This window comes from Hyalella azteca, unplaced genomic scaffold, assembly GCF_000764305.2.
Source record: "Hyalella azteca isolate HAZT.00-mixed unplaced genomic scaffold, Hazt_2.0.2 contig15466, whole genome shotgun sequence".
NCBI classification, from domain to species: Eukaryota; Metazoa; Arthropoda; class Malacostraca; order Amphipoda; family Hyalellidae; genus Hyalella; species Hyalella azteca.
In genome coordinates, this window is record NW_025945320.1 from 282,864 (window position 1) to 303,667 (window position 20,804).

At 41.6% G+C, this 20,804-nt stretch overlaps 1 protein-coding gene across 2 annotated transcripts; it reads right to left on the minus strand.

Annotated features, from left to right (window-relative positions):
• Positions 1 to 2,535: 2,535 nt before the first annotated feature.
• On the minus strand, positions 2,536 to 11,744 carry LOC108679137 (double-stranded RNA-specific editase Adar). Of its 2 annotated transcripts, none has more exons than XM_047884518.1 (12): positions 11,319 to 11,744; positions 10,855 to 11,006; positions 9,647 to 9,768; positions 8,927 to 9,023; positions 7,833 to 8,553; positions 7,474 to 7,633; positions 6,342 to 6,613; positions 5,917 to 6,161; positions 4,845 to 5,035; positions 3,507 to 3,649; positions 3,060 to 3,256; positions 2,536 to 2,787 (listed from the first exon to the last, which is right to left on the minus strand). In XM_047884518.1, exons 1-12 carry the CDS (start codon positions 11,662 to 11,664, stop codon positions 2,584 to 2,586), a joined length of 2,850 nt encoding a protein of 949 aa, XP_047740474.1. In that variant the 5' UTR covers positions 11,665 to 11,744; the 3' UTR covers positions 2,536 to 2,583. The 2 variants fall into 2 exon arrangements, with proteins under 2 accessions (XP_047740474.1, XP_018023209.1); XM_018167720.2 differs by having other exon boundaries at positions 9,647 to 9,780.
• Positions 11,745 to 20,804: the final 9,060 nt, after the last annotated feature.

A 20,804-nucleotide genomic window follows, 5' to 3' on the forward strand; every position in this document is an offset into this window, starting at 1 on the left:
AAGGTTATGAAGTTTTGCAACCCACCTCGTGTGGGTTACAAAACCTTGGAAAAGTGTGCAGCATGCGTTTATTGTCAAGGCGCACTTTTCATATTGCAGTACCATTATTACTACTCATTGAGCATTCAGTACTAAATTCCGTATTCCTCCTTCAGGTCGGGTTCCCGATCGGAAATTGATTGTTACGTGAGTGAACACATTTCGAGCAAGTGGAAGTGTGAATGCAAGAGTGTCTGGAGGTCAGCGGACTGTCACAACATCCGAAAACGAAGAGAGAGTTAGAGGGGCCTTTCAGCGTTGTCCACACCGTTCAGCACGTAAACATTTTGCAGGGAGTCTCATTTCGTTGGGAGGTGACCTTCTTTGGTCGGCCCGATCCTCCGATTTGGCTACGTGTGATTTTTTAAAGTGTTAACTTGAATCAATTGTTCATAGTGACTGTCCAAGGACACTAGGTAGCTCATTTGAAGAACAACATACGCAAGTCATCGCCAACATACCCGTCAATATGCTTCAGCGAGTTAAACAGAACTTAAAAAAAAGCGACTAACTGGGGGCCGTCAAATGGGGAATAAATGACAACGGCAGCCGACATTTGTCCAATGTTTACAACTAAGTGATACTAAACATACTACTACGTTAAGATCATGTTTACATCTAAATGATACAAAAATTCAGGTCTTTCTACAAAAATTGTATCGTAATGACATCTTAACTTGTTCTTTTTTTATCGAGCTTTCAAATCAGGAAGTTTCCGTGAATCACCCTGTACAGATGTACCAGGGAAGTTAATGTTCCTTATATGTTGTTCTCCAAAATGGTCTGAAGATTATGGTGGATGTTTGCCAACTCCATTCCTGCCTCAAATCAAAATTTGCATTTGTTAAATTATAATGATACATTTATAAAGTGGCTGTATCTTTTCTGGGCAGTGCAAATAACAATGGTTATTCAATCTTGAAAGTTATTATTTCTATATAATCAAAATTTCAAAATTAATTAGGTACGACGAAAATAATATTTGGAGTGAGATTATGGCCATCCGGATTGGGTTATTGTTAAAAAATCAAATTAGTTCATGCATGAATGATGCAGTACAGCAGGATTTCCTCATAATATTAGGTAAATAAATTTTCCCGGTATAATATGAAGCCATCAATATATATTCTCACCTACTCACGCCTGTCGGCTTCGATACTCACACGCGGCACAATGATATCATAAATAAACACGAAGCGAGAAGGGCGACCATAAATTACCTGTATATCCAATTTAAAATTATGGCCACAAGACATTACTAAAATATTCATCGTCCGCAAACGGACTGAAACGACCTTTATTTCCCAATGATTTTTCTAACGGAACCATTGAACTTATCTTTACTGAAGCCCGATGAATGAAAAACAAGAACATTTCTACCCAACGCAGCAGCTCATTCCTGCTCAAAATTTTCATATGCAGCTCATAATTTCAGTTTATAGTCGGTCATATCTCCGAAAATGAATAGTGTTTATGACGTGAATTACCCTTTTGATATTATTCACTGAGCTTTGAAACCGAAAAAACGGGATTTTTCACCATTTAAATTTGTTTCCAACCACTTCTTGTACACGATAGTTCCGCCGTATTTTCAGGGTTGACATGTTTACATACAGAGCGGTAATATTTCCATCATAAGGTTTCTATCAAATACAATGCGTTTATTGATCGTTGAAAAAATATTCAGACCTAAGAGGCAACTTCGAAAAATGAAAGAAATTGCGTTCGTGTGAAGAGAGTATACACAAGCCACTATGCTTGCTTTACCCAAACGTTTTAGGCACGATTGTTAGTTAATATTAAGTTATTCGTATGAATATGATACGAGGCAAGTCTTATGAGTTTTTCGAAGATTCAAGAAGCATTAATAGTTTTGTACTGTTAACGATGTATGAAGTCTTAATGAAATTCAATTACTTAATCCTTGGAAGTGTTGCAGGGAATAAAGCTTCAAAGATGAGTTCGATGCTGGGAGGTCCAATGGAATTCTCGCCGTACCACTCGATGACAGAATACGATTTGAATTGACCAAGGAAAGTCAGAAGAGGCAGTTGTTTCTATGGGTCTGCTCAGACAGAAATATGAAAAAATAAGCAGATTAACTCAATTGATCCTAGTATATTTTGATACGTCATAGCAATACGTTGATACATATTGGCAATACGTTGATGCATCTTTGCAATACGTTGAGTATTGATGCCTTTTTGCAATACGTTGATGCATCTTTAAAATACGTTGATACATCTTGGCAATACGTTGATGTACCTTAGCAATAAAGTAATGCATCTTAGCAATACATTGATGCTCCTCAGAAATACATTGAAGCTCCCGAAAAAATACGAGATATATTTCCTGCAGAAATACGAGAACAAAAATCGATTTTCTCCTGATTACGGTTCCTGCAAAATTAGTTTTGCAAAGTGCGTAAATATTTGTATAGTAACCCTCTTACTGCTCTACAAAAACAATGCTTTTGATTTAAAGAATGGTCACGTGGACTGGAATAAGTAAATACATTGGTAACTGAAACCTTACGAATGGTCTTTAATTTAAAACTATGACGTCGTTATCGGACAGCGTGTCCCATGTAGTATTAGTAATGAGAGCCTTGGCGGCGCTCGCGGCATATGTAATTGTAGAAGTGAGCTCGTTGAGACTCACGCAGAAGTCTCCCTGTTCATAAGGCTTCTTGATCCACGTCCCACAGCCGGCTTGCTCGAAGCTCTGGACCAGAATGCGCTTGCTCTCCTTCACACATAAAATAATACTATCACTTACTTGCATTCATAATTTGATATTAGGTTTCATAAGAGATGTGACTTAGTTATAAAATATTTGAGTAAAATAATTCAAAACAAATAATTTGCCCAAAGTCAAAAAGGAATTGGAAAATATAAGAATTCGTGTAAAATCATTATCCTGGAAATAGGCCAACTATTGATAAGCAGGCCCATATCATCGTGGATAAACTCCTTATTTGTGTAATTTAGTTTAATTAAGACATCATTAATTTAATTCACCTGATACTTTTTAGCCTTAGCTTTGATGCCATCGTAGGGAGAGTAAGCGGCCTCTGCGAATGTGAGGCCTGAGCCAGGAGGCATTTTCTGCACCAGCAACAAGAACCTCTTCAGGAGACTACGCTTGCACAGTCGCGAAGTTTGTTCATCTTCCTGCTTGCCTGTCACGGCGTTCAGGATTTCAACGTTGTCGGTCACTGCAGGAGAAAATTGCAAGTTAATTGCTGCATATCTTTTAAATAAATCTTCAACATTTATTGGGACCAAGGATCTAAAAACTACCGTACGTCAGTAAATGCATAATTAAATGTAATGGATGTGCATGAATATGAGTTCAGATATGCAGGGAAGTGTAACCGATATAAAATTTAGAGAGAAGTTTACAGATGCGAATATTTTAATAAGAAATAGATGAAAAATCTTGAGCGACGCCGAAAATCGACTAACCGCAGTCCCAGTTTAGAGAAAGCGACGACGCTTTCTGAGGTTGCCTTCTCTCGACGCTGCTTCCTCTGTTCATCTTGGGCTTGTGCATCATGAATGGCACGGGTAGTCCTTTTAGACTGTTTTCAATGCGCCCATATAAAGCTCTGTAAAAATTTACGAAGTAAATAAATAGAACTACTACAATAAATAGAACTACTTCCACGGCGACAGGCCTATCCAGGCCTACTCTTTAATGCCGAAGATACTATACTATACTATACTAATAAATATACTATCTCTTGCAATAGTTTAGTAGGAAGCCCTCCAGACAGTTAACCCTCTACCGCCTGACGCGAGTAACCGGAGCAATATTGCCACAAGCCTCCTCTCCAAAAAGGATACATTGCTTGCGACCGCAAAATGACTTGCACTGATGGTTGCCGCCACGTACGACAACTTCAAAATGTTTTCTGTTGCTTACAAACGTCCTCAGGTTGCTACACTCAATAGTTTACGTATAATTTAATTTGAAAGTTATGTTCCCGGAGAGTGACATACGGCGGTAGAGGGCTAACTGAGTATAGCGCAAGAGGCTCCGAAACAAATGATCTTGACATAAATATCAACTATAAGCTCTTTCTTTGTTTATGAGACTATAACATTTTCCATCAACGATACCTTTTATTCTATATAATAAATTATATACTGTAACTAGTGGCTGCATGACTTGTCACACTCAATTTGACTTCACAGCAATGTAAACAATAAATGTAATCATAAGGAGGCAACCCTATTACTTGAGAATATTTCAAGCTTAAACTCGAATTTCGTTCGGAACCGAGTTCAGAATATAGTTTTAAAGGTAGCCATTATTTTCATCATTAAGAAGACAATAATAGTCAGCAGCGCGTGGTATCGAAACTAATTTATATGGAGAGAACATGTATATGTTCTCTCCCTATAAATTATATAATTATTCTCCCCATGTATAGAATAATTAATGTATAGAATATCTACTAGGTTCCTCCATTCCTTCTTAGCGGTCTGCGTCAACACCAAGGAACTTTGTAGTACACATGATTCACAATTATCTGCCCATCAAATAGAATCACGGTAAACTGCAGTTTCAACAGTAGATTTCGCCATCATATCATCCAAAGAAACATAGCCACATGCAGTGAAGAACTCGGTTCCTACCGGTTGATATATGTACGTACGTGCTAGGCGTTAGACAGCGCCTGTAGCACGACGGTTGGTACCTGTACTTGTGCGAGGCGTTGAAGAGAGACCCCAGCACGACGGTTGGTACCTGTACATGTGCGAGGCGTTGAAGAGCGCCCCAAGCACGACGGTTGGTACCTGTACATGTGCGAGGCGTTGAAGAGCGACCCCAGCACGATGGACTCTAGGTAGACGGGCATGAGGTAGTGTGAGAGCATCGCACCCTGCACCCCCAGCACGTTCCAACGAGCCAACTTGTCCGAACACGACATCGTGCGCAGACGCTCGCCCCGCATCACGCCATCCCAGGTCTGCACGCTCTCAATCACCTGGTGCAAAACTATGTACAATGCCCAGCAACTTTCAAGTGCATAGAATGAACTCAAACGGACACGAGCATGATATATGTTCATGGAAACTAGTTGATGTAACGAATCCTTGATGATTGAAACGCTGAGAATATGACAGGCTAAGATCTTGTACACAAATGAGTAAACAATGTGGAAGATTCATGCAATAGTTAGTTTAGTGGCCACATGTTTAATAGCGCTTAAGCTATTTAGCTATCTCGCAGCAGAAGTCAATATGTACATCACCAAAGAGTTGGAAGGTCTCATTTATGGAAAGTTTCTCAAATAAAAAATTGTGCATCACCCACAAAGGGCGGAAAGTCTCAGATGTCCAGTCCGCTGAAGCTGGCTCGAAAGAAGCAGCGTTAGCATCTCAAAGAGACGAAGTGACAAGGAGGGACAGGTGAAAAGTAACAGAAACGAAGACACTCGAACAAGAAGTCGCTTACACGGGACGTCGGCCGCCCGCACGAGAGAGACAGGGAATGGAAATGTAAGGAATCCTACCTACATAATAACTTAATGTAAGGTATCCTACCTACATAATAACTTTAACTTAATGTAAGGAGTCCTACCTACATAATAACTTAACCCCACAACTGAGATCTGCAGTCAGACACCGAGAGCTCAGCGGTGGGGCGCTCAGGAACAATACCCCAAGGAACGCGAACTCCGATTCAAGAAATAATACATGTTCTGTGCGTGTGTGTTGTTCTGTTCAAAATGTGGTACACCGAATCATAACTGACAGAGAAACAGTCCGGCATTTAATAATCAGAAGAAGTTTCGAAAAAGGAAATAAATGTAATGAAAACACATGATTGAAGCCCCAATAACGATACATTGCAGCAGGTTTGTACCTTAATAGGTATGGTGCCTTCACCGGCCTCAATCTTGGTCCTAAGAAGACCGCGACTAGGCCTGTTGGGGTGAGGATCCGCGACCTGGGCTTTTTCCTCGTGGGGGGAGAAGATTCTGGCGTCCCCACAAGGAGCTGTGTTGATGTATAGGTGAAACTTGTAGCGGTCTTTTACTTTAAGAAGTTGTCTAAACTCAGAGTAGTTGGGTACTTGTTCAATCATGCAAGGAGTGTCAGGCGGCAACTCTGTAAAGCAATAATTACATATTATATAGAGACTAACTTCAATATATTTCAACACGATGGAAAAACTAGCATCCCTTGGAGATAAAATCTGAAAGACCGTTGAGTCCTTAATACACGAGACCTCAAATAGACGACAAGATAAATGTACAGAAGATATACGTAGATACAAGAAGCACAGACCGCCACTTATGATTGCACGATAGAGCTCCACTTGGGCCAGGAGGAAGTGAACAAGGGATCGTCTGGATACAATTTCAGCGTGGCAGTCGTTGAGACATTGGCCGGTAATGCTCAATCTCTCGCCACTGACACACTTGGTGCCAGTGCTGACACTCAGGATGAATGTGGCATCAGAATCTTCATCGTCCGTGACCACGATGCCCGCCAGTACCTTGCCTTTAGCAATGGTCGAGTTGTTGTTGGTCAGCGTCATGAATTTTTCGCAAACGAGTCTTGGAATTGAAAGAAATAGAATGTAATTTATAAAATGTCACGGACCCAAGTCAAGACGAGATAATTCCAGTGCAATACGGGACAAAAAAAGGCATTCATAAAGCAGGGGTTATGGATTAATCAACAACTTAAACTCTTGATTATTAATGGGCAGACTATGAGTCGGACGGGCATGGAAAGACAAAGAAATGCAATGGAATTCAAGAAATGTTTAAAATAAGCGAAAATTAGTTTAAACAATGTCTGAAACAATCTATCATTCAAACCTTACATTAGAGATCAATTGGTATGTCTCGTTAAGCCACTATAAAAATAGGTAAATTTAGATAAATTACATCAATTTCCTTTGTGTGAGATCTCGTCTAGTCTTGTATTGCCCCAGATTTACACAGAAGTTGAAACTGGTATCACTTTTTATCAAAAATCGAGACAAATGTTTTTGGATCGTCAAACCTAGAATTACAAATCACAAAAGGTAGATGCACAACAAATAACATATGAATCACCAGGGATAATTGTTTGTATTTGTAATTGTAATTGTATTCAACCAGCAACGACCTCAACAAAAATTTAGCATCTTAGATGCCCGTCAGCTTTACCAGTAACAATATAACGTAGAACTATTAATCGACCATTCCTCACCCCTAACAATATTATGAATTATCTCTGGCGGTCGTTACTTACTTGGCAATCATATCAGCGATGATTGTAATTGTATTCAACCAGCAACGACCTCAACAAAAAGTTAGCATCTTAGATGCCCGTCAGCCTTACCAGTAACAATATAACGTAGAACTATTAATCGAGCATTCCTCACCCCTAACAATATTATGAATTATCTCTGGCGGTCGTTACTTACTTGGCAATCATATCAGCGATGGTCTGGGGCATCTGGAGATGCTGCAAAGAACCAAACTGCGTCTGCTGTAATCTGCTGTAGGAGCTGCAGGCCTGCAAGCCATAGATCACGCTAAGTGCCTGGCGTGCCGCCGCTTCACGAGCGCGCTTTTTGGTGCTGCCTGTAAACAACGGCTGCAGTGGGACAAGGACACAGGGAGAGATTGCAACAAACCAGCAACTAGAGTGCTAGTAAATCTTTAGAAATTTGATTGTAATAATCCCAAATGCAGTAGAAGGAAACGATAAGGCTTATAATTAACTAACACTGGACAAGGATTGAGAAAAGTGAACATTCCGTACGAGTCTCTGATTAATTACCTGTGCCATTGAAGAGTTTCTTATCGCAGCGCAGTTCGCACTTGAAGACGCACGCTTGAGGATCGCCGTCTACCCGAACCGAAGTGTACTTGCAATCGCCATTCATTTTTTTCAGTAACTTAATAGGGTTCTTTCTCGTGACCTTGCTCACCCCTGGAGACTGGTTAGGCTGGGGATGAAGTTTAATGCCACTTGGCTGGTCCATCGCTGGAGTGGAGAAGCAGCGCTGAAGTGGATACGCAGGCACTGATGAAGAAACGCTTCCTAACATAGATTCTACTGCAGCATCCGAACAGGCGCCGCTGCTGCTGCGTGAGCTGTCCCAGCAACCACCAGGGGAGATAGTGGCACCTCCGGCCAAACGGCTACGTTGCCCACGTAAAACTTTTCTAGGGAATATCGTGCCCAGAGGAGACTCGGTCTTTGCAGCTGAGCTAATGCTGGCCCCCATGTCTGTCGTGCAGTTGCTTACGGCTGGAACGTCGTCAGCTGAAACTGCAGCGGCATAGGGGGCGGAGTATGCCAACGAGGTGGACGCTAACGAGGAGGATGCTAATGAGGAAGACGCTAATGAGGAAGACGCTAATGAGGAAGACGCTAATGAGGAGGATGCGCATGAAGAGGATGCCCATGAGGAGGATACCGGATGTGCATTGACTGGCATGGCTTTGAAGTTTTGGTATTGTTCCGTCATTGAGTTTACCGGAGTTACGCTGGAATCCTGAAAACGATCGTTCAAGCGCGATGTAGCGAGAGTTCAACTCCTATAGATTAGACAGTTGAATGTAAGTTCCCGACTATAATTTCCAGTATCATGCAACTAAAAACCTATTATTCGCAGGGTCAACAATAATTTCAATATAGAACTTCAATGTACAATGACGAAAAAATATGAAAATTTCAAGCAACTCACTAATTGCATGACCGTTCATAAAATCCTAAGAGAAGATCGATCGTGCTGATCTAAATTCTCCAGGCCAATCACGAACTTCCATGAGAATACCAAATATTCTTCGTGAGGTGTTGAGATCAAAGCAATTGATCTACCGATAGATATATAATTAAATGTGCACAAGGTAAACACAAACGCTCACTGTATGGACGCCCCTGTTAGTCGTGATCCATGCGTCGTAGGTCAGGTCAAAGTTCTCAACGCAGTCGTCTTCAGTGAAATCCGGAGTACCAGAGTTGCTGCGGAGGTTCAAACTTCACATCATGCAGTATTGGCTACAACAGCCGACGATCATTCTTATTACATATTGATTCAAGCTTCTTATAATTATCACTAGACACTAAGTCAAACTTAGTGGACCTTAATTTGAACTGTTCAGAATACAAATAAGTACTCATTTTTCATGTTTTTAAAGTTAGTATTTACGTGTATTATGTACTTATGTATCTCTAAATTTAATTACATGAAAATGAATGTTGGCATCGTAATATTATCGTGGATATACGGTATTTATATAAATATATTTATATATATTATATATACTTCCCGAAACCTAACTATTAATCATCAATGTCATCCGAAGAATTGTTCGACTCCCTACAAATTTTTAATCAAATGCATTCCCTGGTCATTGGTAGCAAACAAGCAAATCCTGCCATCTAATTCAAATTAAACCTTTTGTATGCAGACGATAACTCAAATGACCAGGCCAGTAGATCAGACTAGGATTAACGACACGGCTCATCTAAACCAAGTGGGAGAGTGACGTACTGAGGAAATATTAAGACTAGTTATTCCATGGGTTGAAACATGGTTGAACTATATACTACTAGTTCAACCATGGGTTGAATATTCTACATACCTAGGATTGCGGGCCACTAGCCCCTGAGTGACGCTGTGAGCGGAACGGAACTGATCAGCAAGCGCGGCTGTCGCTGCGTTGTGCTTAGCCAGCTTCTTCCTCCGTCCCGTACCTCGGTACTCCTTATTATTTATCTTCAAAAATAACTTGACATTCAACCGCTAACACATTGCAACATTTGTCTGCATACACACATAGAAGAATTGTTGGACTCGTAGAAATTTCCAATCGAATACATACGCAGGCCATTATTCGCACGTGTATAAATACACAGAGTATCTCACACATCAAACTTTGAAAAAGAGGCGCTCATCTAACCTATGGTTTTTTTTTCAAAACTATGCAGGTTATAATATCAACAAAAAAAAGAAGCTATTTACAGTTTTTATTAGCTTTTTAACGAGATCAACTTGAATTACACGAGTCGCCACCATAACTAGGTCGCCGTGACATATAAAAGCTAAACTCAACAAAAACTGTATAAGAATTTACTAGACACATTCTTGTACCTATGAAATGTTTCTGAACAACAGAGAAAAACAAATGAATACATTTTTCTATCAGCATTTCATATTTTTGTAGATAGACAAGCTAAATTTTTTCCTGTCAGTAATTCAGATTTTTTGTAGATAAATTTAGAAGTCTTTAGTTATGCGTCATTGATGATAGATACGCTGCCCAGAGGTATGCCTCAACATAATAATTCACAGTAATTGCATTCGTTGACATTTTCGGCGACAAAGGAAAAGAATCGGCGACAGGCCACATCAGGCCTACACTTCAGCGCCGACATCACTATGTTATGTTATGTTATGATGCTGTCCACAGAATTAAAGGCAAAGGTGGAATCACAACAGGAGAGCTGTTAATTTCCAAGTCACCTAACATGAAGATTATTTATCGTTGCAGACTCGATAGCTACGATTTAAGGTAAATATGGGAGCAATTAAAACTTTAAAAATTCATCACATGAATAATTTTTTAAAAATTACTACACGTAACCGGTACTACAATATCATAACAAAATTACTAACGTACAACTAATGTAAAAAAGTCGTTAGTAGTAACGTTAGTAGTTAGTGAAAAGTCGCTAGTAGTAACGTTAGTATGTACTAACCTTTTTACGTTAGTATGTACTAACTTTTTTACGTTAGTACATACTAACGTGTGTACTCACGTAAAAAAGTCAGTAAAGTGTATGTACTCACGATGACGGCAACAGTGAAGGTAAGGGCATGCGCTGGCCCACTCTGCTGCACATCCCTGTACACGAGCCCGGGTCGTATCTCGTTCAGGAGCCAGATGGGGTTCTTGGAACCGGGCAACGCGCCCAAGACGTCGCTACGTCGCCGTTTCGCAGCTAAAATCAGGGGACGGAGATGGAATTGACGAGTTAAAATTCGAACAAGAACACAGCATGGCGCAAAAGAAACGATAATTTTACGTGGTGTTTGGATGATAGATAAGATAATAGGTTTGGCCGAAAAATTCGGGTTAGCACTGGCTCGGGTTAGCAGCACGAGGGCTACTGCAGCTTGGCCGACACGCTGAGATCTAGCGCCTTGAGGCAGGCAGCGTGAGGCAGGCAGCGTGAGGCAGGCGCCAGTGACATGATAGCTTAGCATTTTATATAATGCAAGGATACATACAAATTTTAACAGGAGTACAATACCTCTATTTGGTTCATCATCAAGACCGGCGTCTTGGGCGGTTTGCTTGTGGCCTCTCAGGCCTGGTCTGACTTCATTGCTGCCAGTCCTGAGATGTGATTGAGGAACAAAAGGCCTTAGAGGAACTCGGAAGTTAGGGTCCCTCCCCACTGTTTGCGTGTGGTGCGAATTTCCTTCGACCCTAAATGAAATTATTGCACCAGACACAGAAGGTCTTATAGCTTTAGCCCCAGTAGGGCTGATGGCTTTAGCCCCACACGGGTTGACTGTAGCCGCGTCGTGGGAATTATGTTTAACTTCAGTTACTTTTGAGTTTAATGCATTGGAAGTTAGTGAATTATGACTCATTTTGACTAGAGTCTCGTTGTTATTGTATGCAAATTGTCACCTGACACTAAGCGAGATTTAACAGAGCAATTTGTGGTCCTATTTCCTGTGAACGAAAAGAAGCAAGAAGTTAGCATACATGCAAAACAAAAAACGGCCTGTACTACATGAAGAAAAACAGAATTTACGGCACTTGTGATGGCGAAATCCAATTATAGCAGCAAATATAAGCTGCTACATAACATAAGCAAACACACGCTCAAAGACAGGCTGGCGTCCTGCCTCTATACCAGGACCCAATATCCTATAGGTCAGTCTGTATATAGCGAATCTTTATACATAACCACTTTTATATTTAAGAAGAGATTGCAGCAAGAATGCATGCCAGCTAATCAGTAATCACCGCATCTGTTGGCAACATTCATTTCCGGTAAATTACAAGCACTGCTGACTTTCACAGCTCACTTCTATTCCAGCCGCTGCTCCAGCAGGATCGTGGTAATGAATCTGACTTAGTAACATTGCTTTTAGGATTGCCCTTGTCTCTCTCCATTTGTGCTCGATGTAGTAGAGCCGTACGTGATAGATGGAATCTGGAGACCGTGCAAGGTTCTGTGTGTATGCCTTAAGCTCATGTGATAATTTGTTTACTTACTCAATTGAATCATGTGTTCAAAATTAACAAGCTCTGTTTCGCAGTAACTTTACGTCAGCACCAAGACTGCACCTGTCTCTTATACACATCTAGATGTGTATAAGAGACAGGAGTATGCCAACGAGGTGGACGCTAACGAGGAGGATGCTAATGAGGAGGATGCTAATGAGGAAGNAGCATAATTGCTCTTATTTCTTTGAGGAAAACGAACGCCCACTAACGGTGACTGCAGCTCCTGTCTCTTATACACATCTGTAATTTAACGATGCCCGGATGTCATATTCGATCCGCGGCCTGGTGGTGCACGGCAGGTGGTGGTCAAGGCCGGAAGAGGACAAAGCCGAGTGGTGCATGGCTGATTGGTGTAGGTCCGGAGAGATCCAAGGCGTTCGATTCAGGGCTTATTGGTGCACAAAATTGGTGGTGCACGGCTGCACTCCCCAGCTAGCGAGGGAAAGACAGAGGTGTGCTGGGGGGATCGATGGATCGACGCGCGAGGCGGGGGGAGAGGGGGAGGTGTAGGGGCCAAGAGGGTGGGGAGGTATAGGAAGGCGAGGCCTGAGCGTGTTGAAGGCACCGTTGTTCTCCGGTTGACAGGCGGTCGCCGAGGGTTCGCGACAATCTACAAATTTTCCCTCGATTCATGTACTGGCATTTGTCGGGAATAAAACACTTGTACTAGCCGTTTTTCTCACTATTCGCACAATTTTTACTGAACTGCACTAAAATTGAACTTTTCACTGAAATCGTTTCGGTACAAATTCGAGAGATAAGTCAAACTGGCATAGTGAAAAGTGAGAAAACTGGGACCCGCAAACACGTACGTGCGTCCTCGATCACGGTCAGGACTCAACTCATACGGTTATTCACACTCTTCGAAAGCTAAAGACTGAATGAACGAACGACGCTAATCGTGCTATCACAATCAGCTATCTTTTCGTGAAAACGAATAAAAGAACTCGACGTGTCCCTCTTAAACACTTTTACTGCAATTTTCCTTAACATCAAATCTTTTGCGTACTTAGTAGTAAATGAATATTGATTCTTTTAGCCGTTTTGCTGTAAGTTTCTCGAAAGGGTTATAATAAATAATAATAGCGGTTTCAGCGTTTATTAGGCCGTAGGCCTGTCGCCGATTCTTAACATCGCAGAACACTCACAGCATTTTGCTGTCTCGAACTCGCAACTCACTGCTTCAATTTTGATGTGCTTAACCGCCCGGCCTCCTCGCCGATTCTGACCAGAAACTGACGCACAGAGCTGGGATCGAACCCGCGCCTCTCTGCACCAATCTTGGTACTCTGAACTGTAACCACTGGGCCACCCTGCCACCGTCGTAACCATACATGCCACATTGCCACTGTAATTATATATACTTAAAAAAATCACTTTATAACAGTGACACAGAAAAATTCAGCAAATTTGTATAAAAGTAATATTGAATCATCCTATATAAGTTCATGAACGATTTTTCAACAAGTATTGCAATATTCCAGTCATTGGCAGGCTTCTCGAACCACTACACGTGTCTGAGAAAAAGCACATCATTTTCCCTACACGCGTTCACGCTCAACAGAACAGTTTTTGCAAATCAACGTTTATTCGATATAATCACATCTAAGCTACAATTATTAGTATGTCACATTTAAAATATACAGACGCTTAGATAAAAATAAGACGATTGTATCTAAACCAATCATCAGAAAACCTAGAAACACATCATCTGTCACTCCTAAAATTATATTAAAAATTTGTCTAATCACCGTTGCAAGTCCATACACGAATTTTCGTAACTCGTTGGTATGTGAAACCATTCACTTTATTCATACACACCATTCCAACGAAAAGGAATTAATTTTATTAATTAAAAACAGGGAATGGTTTCGTGTCAATAATCAGGGCCCCGACCTTAACGCCTCTGATGGTACGTGGCCTACACCGACTCCGAGTCACCGAGCTGTGACACGAGTGAGGAGCGGGCCCACGTCGAACCTCTCTCTAACTGCTGTTAGGATGCTAGCTTCATTGCCTCTCTGCACTGCCAAACCTAACCTTTGCTCCAACCATAAAGTCTCTCTAAGTTCACTGGACAATTCCATTATGCGGCAACCAATCTGTGATATTAAAGGACCAGTCGTTTCACCATATGTGCCCGTCGTTTCTAATGCGACTGGCTCGAACCGATACCGAGCTGCCAACGCCGCATATTTACGTCTCTTGCTATTCTCCGCTGCACGAGCAGCGAACCCAGCAGAAATAGCCGAATTATTGACGTGCGACTCAGCAAAAGTGTCGACGCAGGTTGCATCCCAGCACAAACACCTCCCATTAGAAAATGGGAAAACCGTTAAGCCATCTGGTCTCTTACCATCCCCTCTGTCCCTGTCTCTTATACACATCTAGATGTGTATAAGAGACAGCCCTTATGTCACCATCGTCCAGCCTGCTGGCCACTCGCCTCCCGAGCTCTTGATTTCCGTCGCCCGACTCGCTCTCTCTTCCGGAGCCACCAGATGGTCAGATTCAATAAATGCTTGAATCTGCCTCTTGAGTCTTGACTACTGTGGTTAGTGAGCGAGACGAACCGCTGCTCTCCAGCTGCCGCAGCGCGATCCACCCAAATGACAGCAATCTACCCCACGCTAATGGAGTACTGTCTTCACTTATCGCCCCCTCCAGCAGCTTCTGCAGAGCGTCTGCTGCGCTGACCACAGCTCCCCGGGGCACCCTCTTCAGTGCTCTACCATTGGCACAACACCGAGAAACGTACCCCAAGAAGTCGAAATCTACGGGTCTTTCTATTACACCGACATTAGTTAGCTCTACCCAAGCAACCCGGGCACCGCCAGCGCCCGAAGGTGTCTGCCTGTGCTCTAGTCAGCCCCACGCATGAGAGATGGTGAACTCCTCCACACGAAGAACATCTGACTGTCCTCTTCCTGTTGTTAACAGTCGAGCAACTCAGGCACCCGCGTCCTCTCCCCTCCATCCCTCGGTCGTTTCCATGAGGTTAAGCGACGACCAAAACAGAACGGCTGCTGCGTGGCTACAATCAAAATTACGCGGATACTACGTGCAACTAGTCAAGCAAGTGGCACGACGCAAAAGAATGACAAGTACACCAGCAGTAGAAAGACGTGCCACTAATGAAATTGCCGCGTCAGCAGGAACGAGAAGAGAGAATGGTGGCAACGAACGTGCAAGGCTACAAAGCAAACAACAAGCAATTAGCAATGAAAGAGCTCTTAGGCAACACACCACCTAATCGCGCGGATTCTCAGTTCACACTCCTAAAATATAAAGACGTTTCTATAGAAATAAGAAGACGTTTATATAGAAACCTATTGTTTACAGAGCCAGAAGAATCCTAAAAAGATATATAAATCAGTAAAAACAAAGTATAATTCTAATCACAGCCTCACCTTAACCTAGATTTACACATTACACAATCAGATTAAAGGAGCAGATACACGTTGAATAAATTGCACGTATCTATACAAAGATGAGAAGAACTAAGAGCCGAGCTTGGGTATAACAATGGCAGGGTACAAAGTTGTCGTTTGCGCCCAAAAGAAAAAAAAATCGGGGCACATGCGATGTCGTGACAGCGTCTCCCGTTGTAGTCCAGGTTAGGTCCGAGACGTGAAAAAGAACAGGCACTTAACACGCCCTACAGAACAGTTCAGCAACAACAAAATATATAACAACAATAACAGGTGAATATCTGCGCTAAATAGTAAGATAATAACGGCATATCTCAGCTCTTCGCCTTCACGCTCCTAACCTGATGCATGCAAGCTAAGCAAGATAGACTCCGCTATTCGCTGCTAGGGCAAGATAGATAAGACACCGCCTCATTCCTGGCGTCAGGAAGAACACACAAACGCCGATAAAAATTCGTGTAAAAACATTCCATCGGAACTATTATCCAATGTGAATTACTACGGTAAACTCGATATATTAGCACTATTCACGGAGCGGCAGGCACCGACAGCAGCACGCGACAACCTCCCTCACTGACGGCAGGCGCCACACTCTCACCTCAGCCCTTGTCTCCCAGTTCGTCCCGTGGACGAACTGTCTCCCATCATCGAGCAGGTATCGTGAGCTAAGAATATACTGGTAATTATTTATTTCCTGTCATTAACCAACTAATTTCATCAGGCCGTCATAGTTGATTTCAATCTGTTCTTATTGGCATAACTCTTTTTACCCTGCCATGAAACGCATGAAACGGAGTCTACGATAAAATGTGGTCGGGTGCCAGCCCCCATAAGTCCATGCAGATGGTCATCCTGTTTAAGTGATTTCCCCTGCACTGCTCAACCATTTTATCCCTGACTACCCTTTTCCGGTCGAAACAATCGCCTCATACGCTGACGATCTCACCATATTCGTCTCGTCCCTGAAATTCGACGCTGAGGAGGCGTACCTGGTCATTCTCCTCTCTGGCGTGACGGACTGATCCGTTTCCAGGATGCTGACCATAGCCCCAAGCAAATCCTCAGTTAACCTATTCACCATTATTCACAACTTTTCGCCTTGAACTGCAACAGCCTCCACATCCTCCTGACCGAAACACCAGGGTAGTATCAGGATTCAGGAATACCTACTCACCTCTGACCCACAAATCAAGGCCGCAGCCACAAAAGGCGAATAGCACTTTGCGTAGTTTGAAAGCCCTAGTAGGTACAATTTGTGATTGTTTATAAGAAAATATAATTGCTACATTCGGAACCATCATTAGCCTAATCATCAGCTAAGCAGCTCCAATCTGGTACAACGTCGCATCCTGCACCGCTGTTGAGAGCTTACACATGATCCAGAAATCGGTTTTAATGATAGCAACCGGACGCTTCAAGGTGACCTCTCCCCAACACCTCCACATCAAGACAGTCATTCTTCCATTGTCTGCTCATTACACTTCGTGGGCGCACAGTTCCTGGCTAGCGCCCTCAGGCCGAGCCTCCTCTTCTTTCCCGGCGACAGACCCATGAAGATTACCTTTCTATGCCGATCCGGTCATCAAGTGGCCTCTCTCTTAAGGGAAGGCCATGGGCCTATTTCTTCAGTGCCGACACTTCTATTCTATTCTATCATGCATGCCAGCTAATATGAGGAGGCTACGCGATCACTTTACCGAGAGATGTCCGCCTGAGTTGCGGATGTTGCTGGAGTCGACAAGGTTCTGGTTGTACCAACGCCTCCCATCGACTTTGAAGAAGCCTAGCTTTCCCGTCCTCACCGCTCTACACTGGCCCAACTCTACTTGGGACACCTGTTTGGCTGGGGAGTCCATTCTGTCCCTCCAGCCCATGCAGCACCTCTTAGCCTTTGTTTCTTTTCCTTCTCTTTCAGCGTCTTCTCACTGTGGGACAGTCCACTGTGAGTGAGGACTGTGGGACAACCCACAGCGTCTCCTCCTCAGCGCCTTTTTGCCTACTCTAGCTCAAATCCCTTGTCTGTGAATTAAAGGTTGCCAGCCCCCGTGCGCGCATGAGCGTCGGCGTAACCAAGACCAACAAGCTTCACAAACACATTAGCATGCTTTTACACAACTGACCTGGGATCAGTACGTGCCTCAGGTAGCGACAACCAAAAAATGAGCTAATATGTGCTGAGTTATATTACCATCCAACTGGTTTCTGCAGTGCAGGTGACCATGATTGTTGAGTAAGCTACAAAGACCTCATTTATAATAATTACAAGATCACTTGCTAATTGTAATCTTGTAAAAAAGAATGTCTTAACATTAAAAACCAATCTTTGAAGTCTAATTCCTTAGGATTGTGAGCTTTAAACTTGTACAAAAGCACTAAGTAGGCAAAAAAAGTACAAAACAACAAAGCGGGCAAAAAAATACATGAGTAAGCTGAATAAATGCAAGGCCAATGACAGAGTTATGAAAAAATCAGGTTAGCTCTAGACAAAATTGGTAGACCTTATCACTTTTACACCATGGCTCATATGCCCAACTTTCCTGGCAGACAAAGCAAAATTTGTGCAATATAGACTTAGTGCAGCAGAAGGATGCAAGTTGCTCTACATACATTGGAAGTAATTACACTGAACTTGTTGATAAGAAGTAACCTGTCAGACATATGATGTGAAATCCTTGCTAGCTGAAGGGGTGTTGAAGTCCTATAGAGTATAGATATTATGACTCTATAGTACACAGATTCAACACCCAACATGAATTCATGTTATATGCATTGGCTATAGCCCGTGGGTAATGCTTTGTGCTGTGCATCTGATGCACTGACTCGCACTTGTTGGGGACCCACTTTTGAGCTGTGCAAATTTATTTCAAAAATAATTCTGGATATATTGTTTGCACACTAGATTATAATGAATAATAAGCTAGAAAATAATCAGTTCATCAATGTAAAACTTGAAAACTAATACCAGAACATTCAATACACAAAAAAAACACTTCCATAGATGAAGAAGTCAACTCAAACATAAAGAAGTCAATTCAATGACTTGGTACATAAAGAAAATTTTGACAATAGCAGTCATATCACTAACTAATAGCCATGGTAGTTTAACAGATTAAAAACTTGTAGCAGGCCAGTAGCGTCAAATGTCAATGCAATCAATTCCTTCTTTTGGAAAGATAAAAATATTCAATCAACCATAAATACTGAAAATTAAAAAAATGGCATTTGAAATTTTCAATCTATTCATTACCAATGATGTCCATTGTCCAATACCATACTACATCTAAATATGTACCTCTGGGCTCTGTACATGTAATGTAGGTCAGGTTAGGGTAAATTGGTAGAAGATGTAACACTTTCTATGATAATTGATAAGGTGCCAGACATATAGTCAATCCACCAATTTTTAGAATCAGTTCATTTTTAATTTTCTCATCTACTCAAGATTTAAATCATCTTATGTATGATAATGCTGGACTGCTGATATCCATGATAATCATGGACCATGATACTTAATGGGTCTACTTATACTTCTAGGACTACAAAAGTGAAAAAAAAACTTGAGGACGAGTTTTAAAAAGTCTTTGCTTTGACATTATAGTAGCCAGAGAACAATCAAAGTATTACTGTAACTAAAAGAGCACTATATTTTATAATATAATATGCTTCAAAATGTTTCAGGATAGGTAGTATAGAACAGCTAATATTTTGAAAATGAGTAGTTACCAGCTAATGCCAAGCTGGAATAGACTGGATTACTCTTGAATAGGCCTAGCCTAGATAAAACATCATGATCATATGTATTTCTTTAATGCTGGTTCACTTTCTCAGCTGCATGGCAAGCTCAGGCGGCCAGGCCCAGCTGTATTACTATTAGGTATATTTTCGTATATACCTGTTATTATTTGGCTGTATAAATAATGAAGTTAGCTCACTTGTTCAAGTTGTTGATGTATAGTATGGCTATGCACTGCGCAGCAATAACCAAGATTCCATTATCCATATACCTAATGCAACCTGAATATAAGTTTTAACAAATAGTTAAGTTAAGAATACAATATAACAATATAAGTTTTAACAAGTAGTCATAAAGTGATTAACTATTCAAGTTAACTGTATTCTGTAAATCTTAGGACTTAGGGAGGAGGGAGCTCAGCCACCTGTCTATAAGAATGATATAACCTACAAACGCTCATGGTTTTGGGAATAGTTTCGAATATAATGTTTGCAATATACCACTTATAACCACTAGACACTGATTTTAAAAATTGTACATACAATGAGCTGATTATGAGCAGTTAATCTTCAATTACAAATGAGTGATCAAGGTATAATGTTTATAATCCGAGTGATGAATTATTCATTCGTTGTCTAACTTGAACCTAATTTCCTAAACCACCAAAGTCGGTGTACTAACGAAAGGTTGCTATTTGCAGATGCTGAGTGAAATGATCCTCATAGAACCCGAGTATAGGACCATCGTAGAACTTTAGTATAGGACTATAGGTTCACTGACGAACCAACGTCATGAGCAACAGAGAAAGAATGGTCGAGAATGAAGTGAAAGGTGATGGTTAAACAGTTGTGGATTGGTTCGCGTGGTGGTTGGTACTTGGTAGAGGTGTTTACTGTTTATGACTTTATGTTGGTATTTTGGTTCGTAACTTTCTGTCACATTGAAGTGTATCTGTGCAACCACAATCACTTCAAATTAAGTCTTGTTTTATTAGAATATAGCAAAGGCTCTTTTCTGTTTTATATACATATTTCTTGTCTAATAATTGCAAGTGAACTATGAATGATTCATAAATTCATAATAGAATTCACGTCAGGGAACAAGCAGGAAACGATTGTCTTAATTCTGAATTGCCATTACCTTCATTATAATAATAATAGCGGTTTCAGCGTTTATTAGGCCATGGGCCTGTCGCCGATTTTTAACATCGCAGTATATTCACAGCTTGTTACGGTCTCGAACGCGCAACTCACTGCTACAATTCTGCTGTGCTTCACCGCCCGGCCTCCTCGCCGATTCTGACAAGAAACTGGCGCACAATGCTGGGATC

What these genes read in the sequence shown, in the direction of transcription:
- LOC108679137 (XM_018167720.2), bottom strand. Translation starts at nt 11,664, where the DNA reads ATGAGTCATAATTCACTAACTTCCAATGCATTAAACTCAAAAGTAACT. An exon ending in CTAACAGGGGCGTCCATACA is followed by an intron (nt 8,554 to 8,926) that starts GTGAGCGTTTGT and finishes GATCGTTTTCAG; the next exon opens with GATTCCAGCGTAACTCCGGT. An exon ending in AACGCCTCGCACATGTACAG is followed by an intron (nt 3,650 to 4,844) that starts GTACCAACCGTC and finishes AAATTTTTACAG; the next exon opens with AGCTTTATATGGGCGCATTG.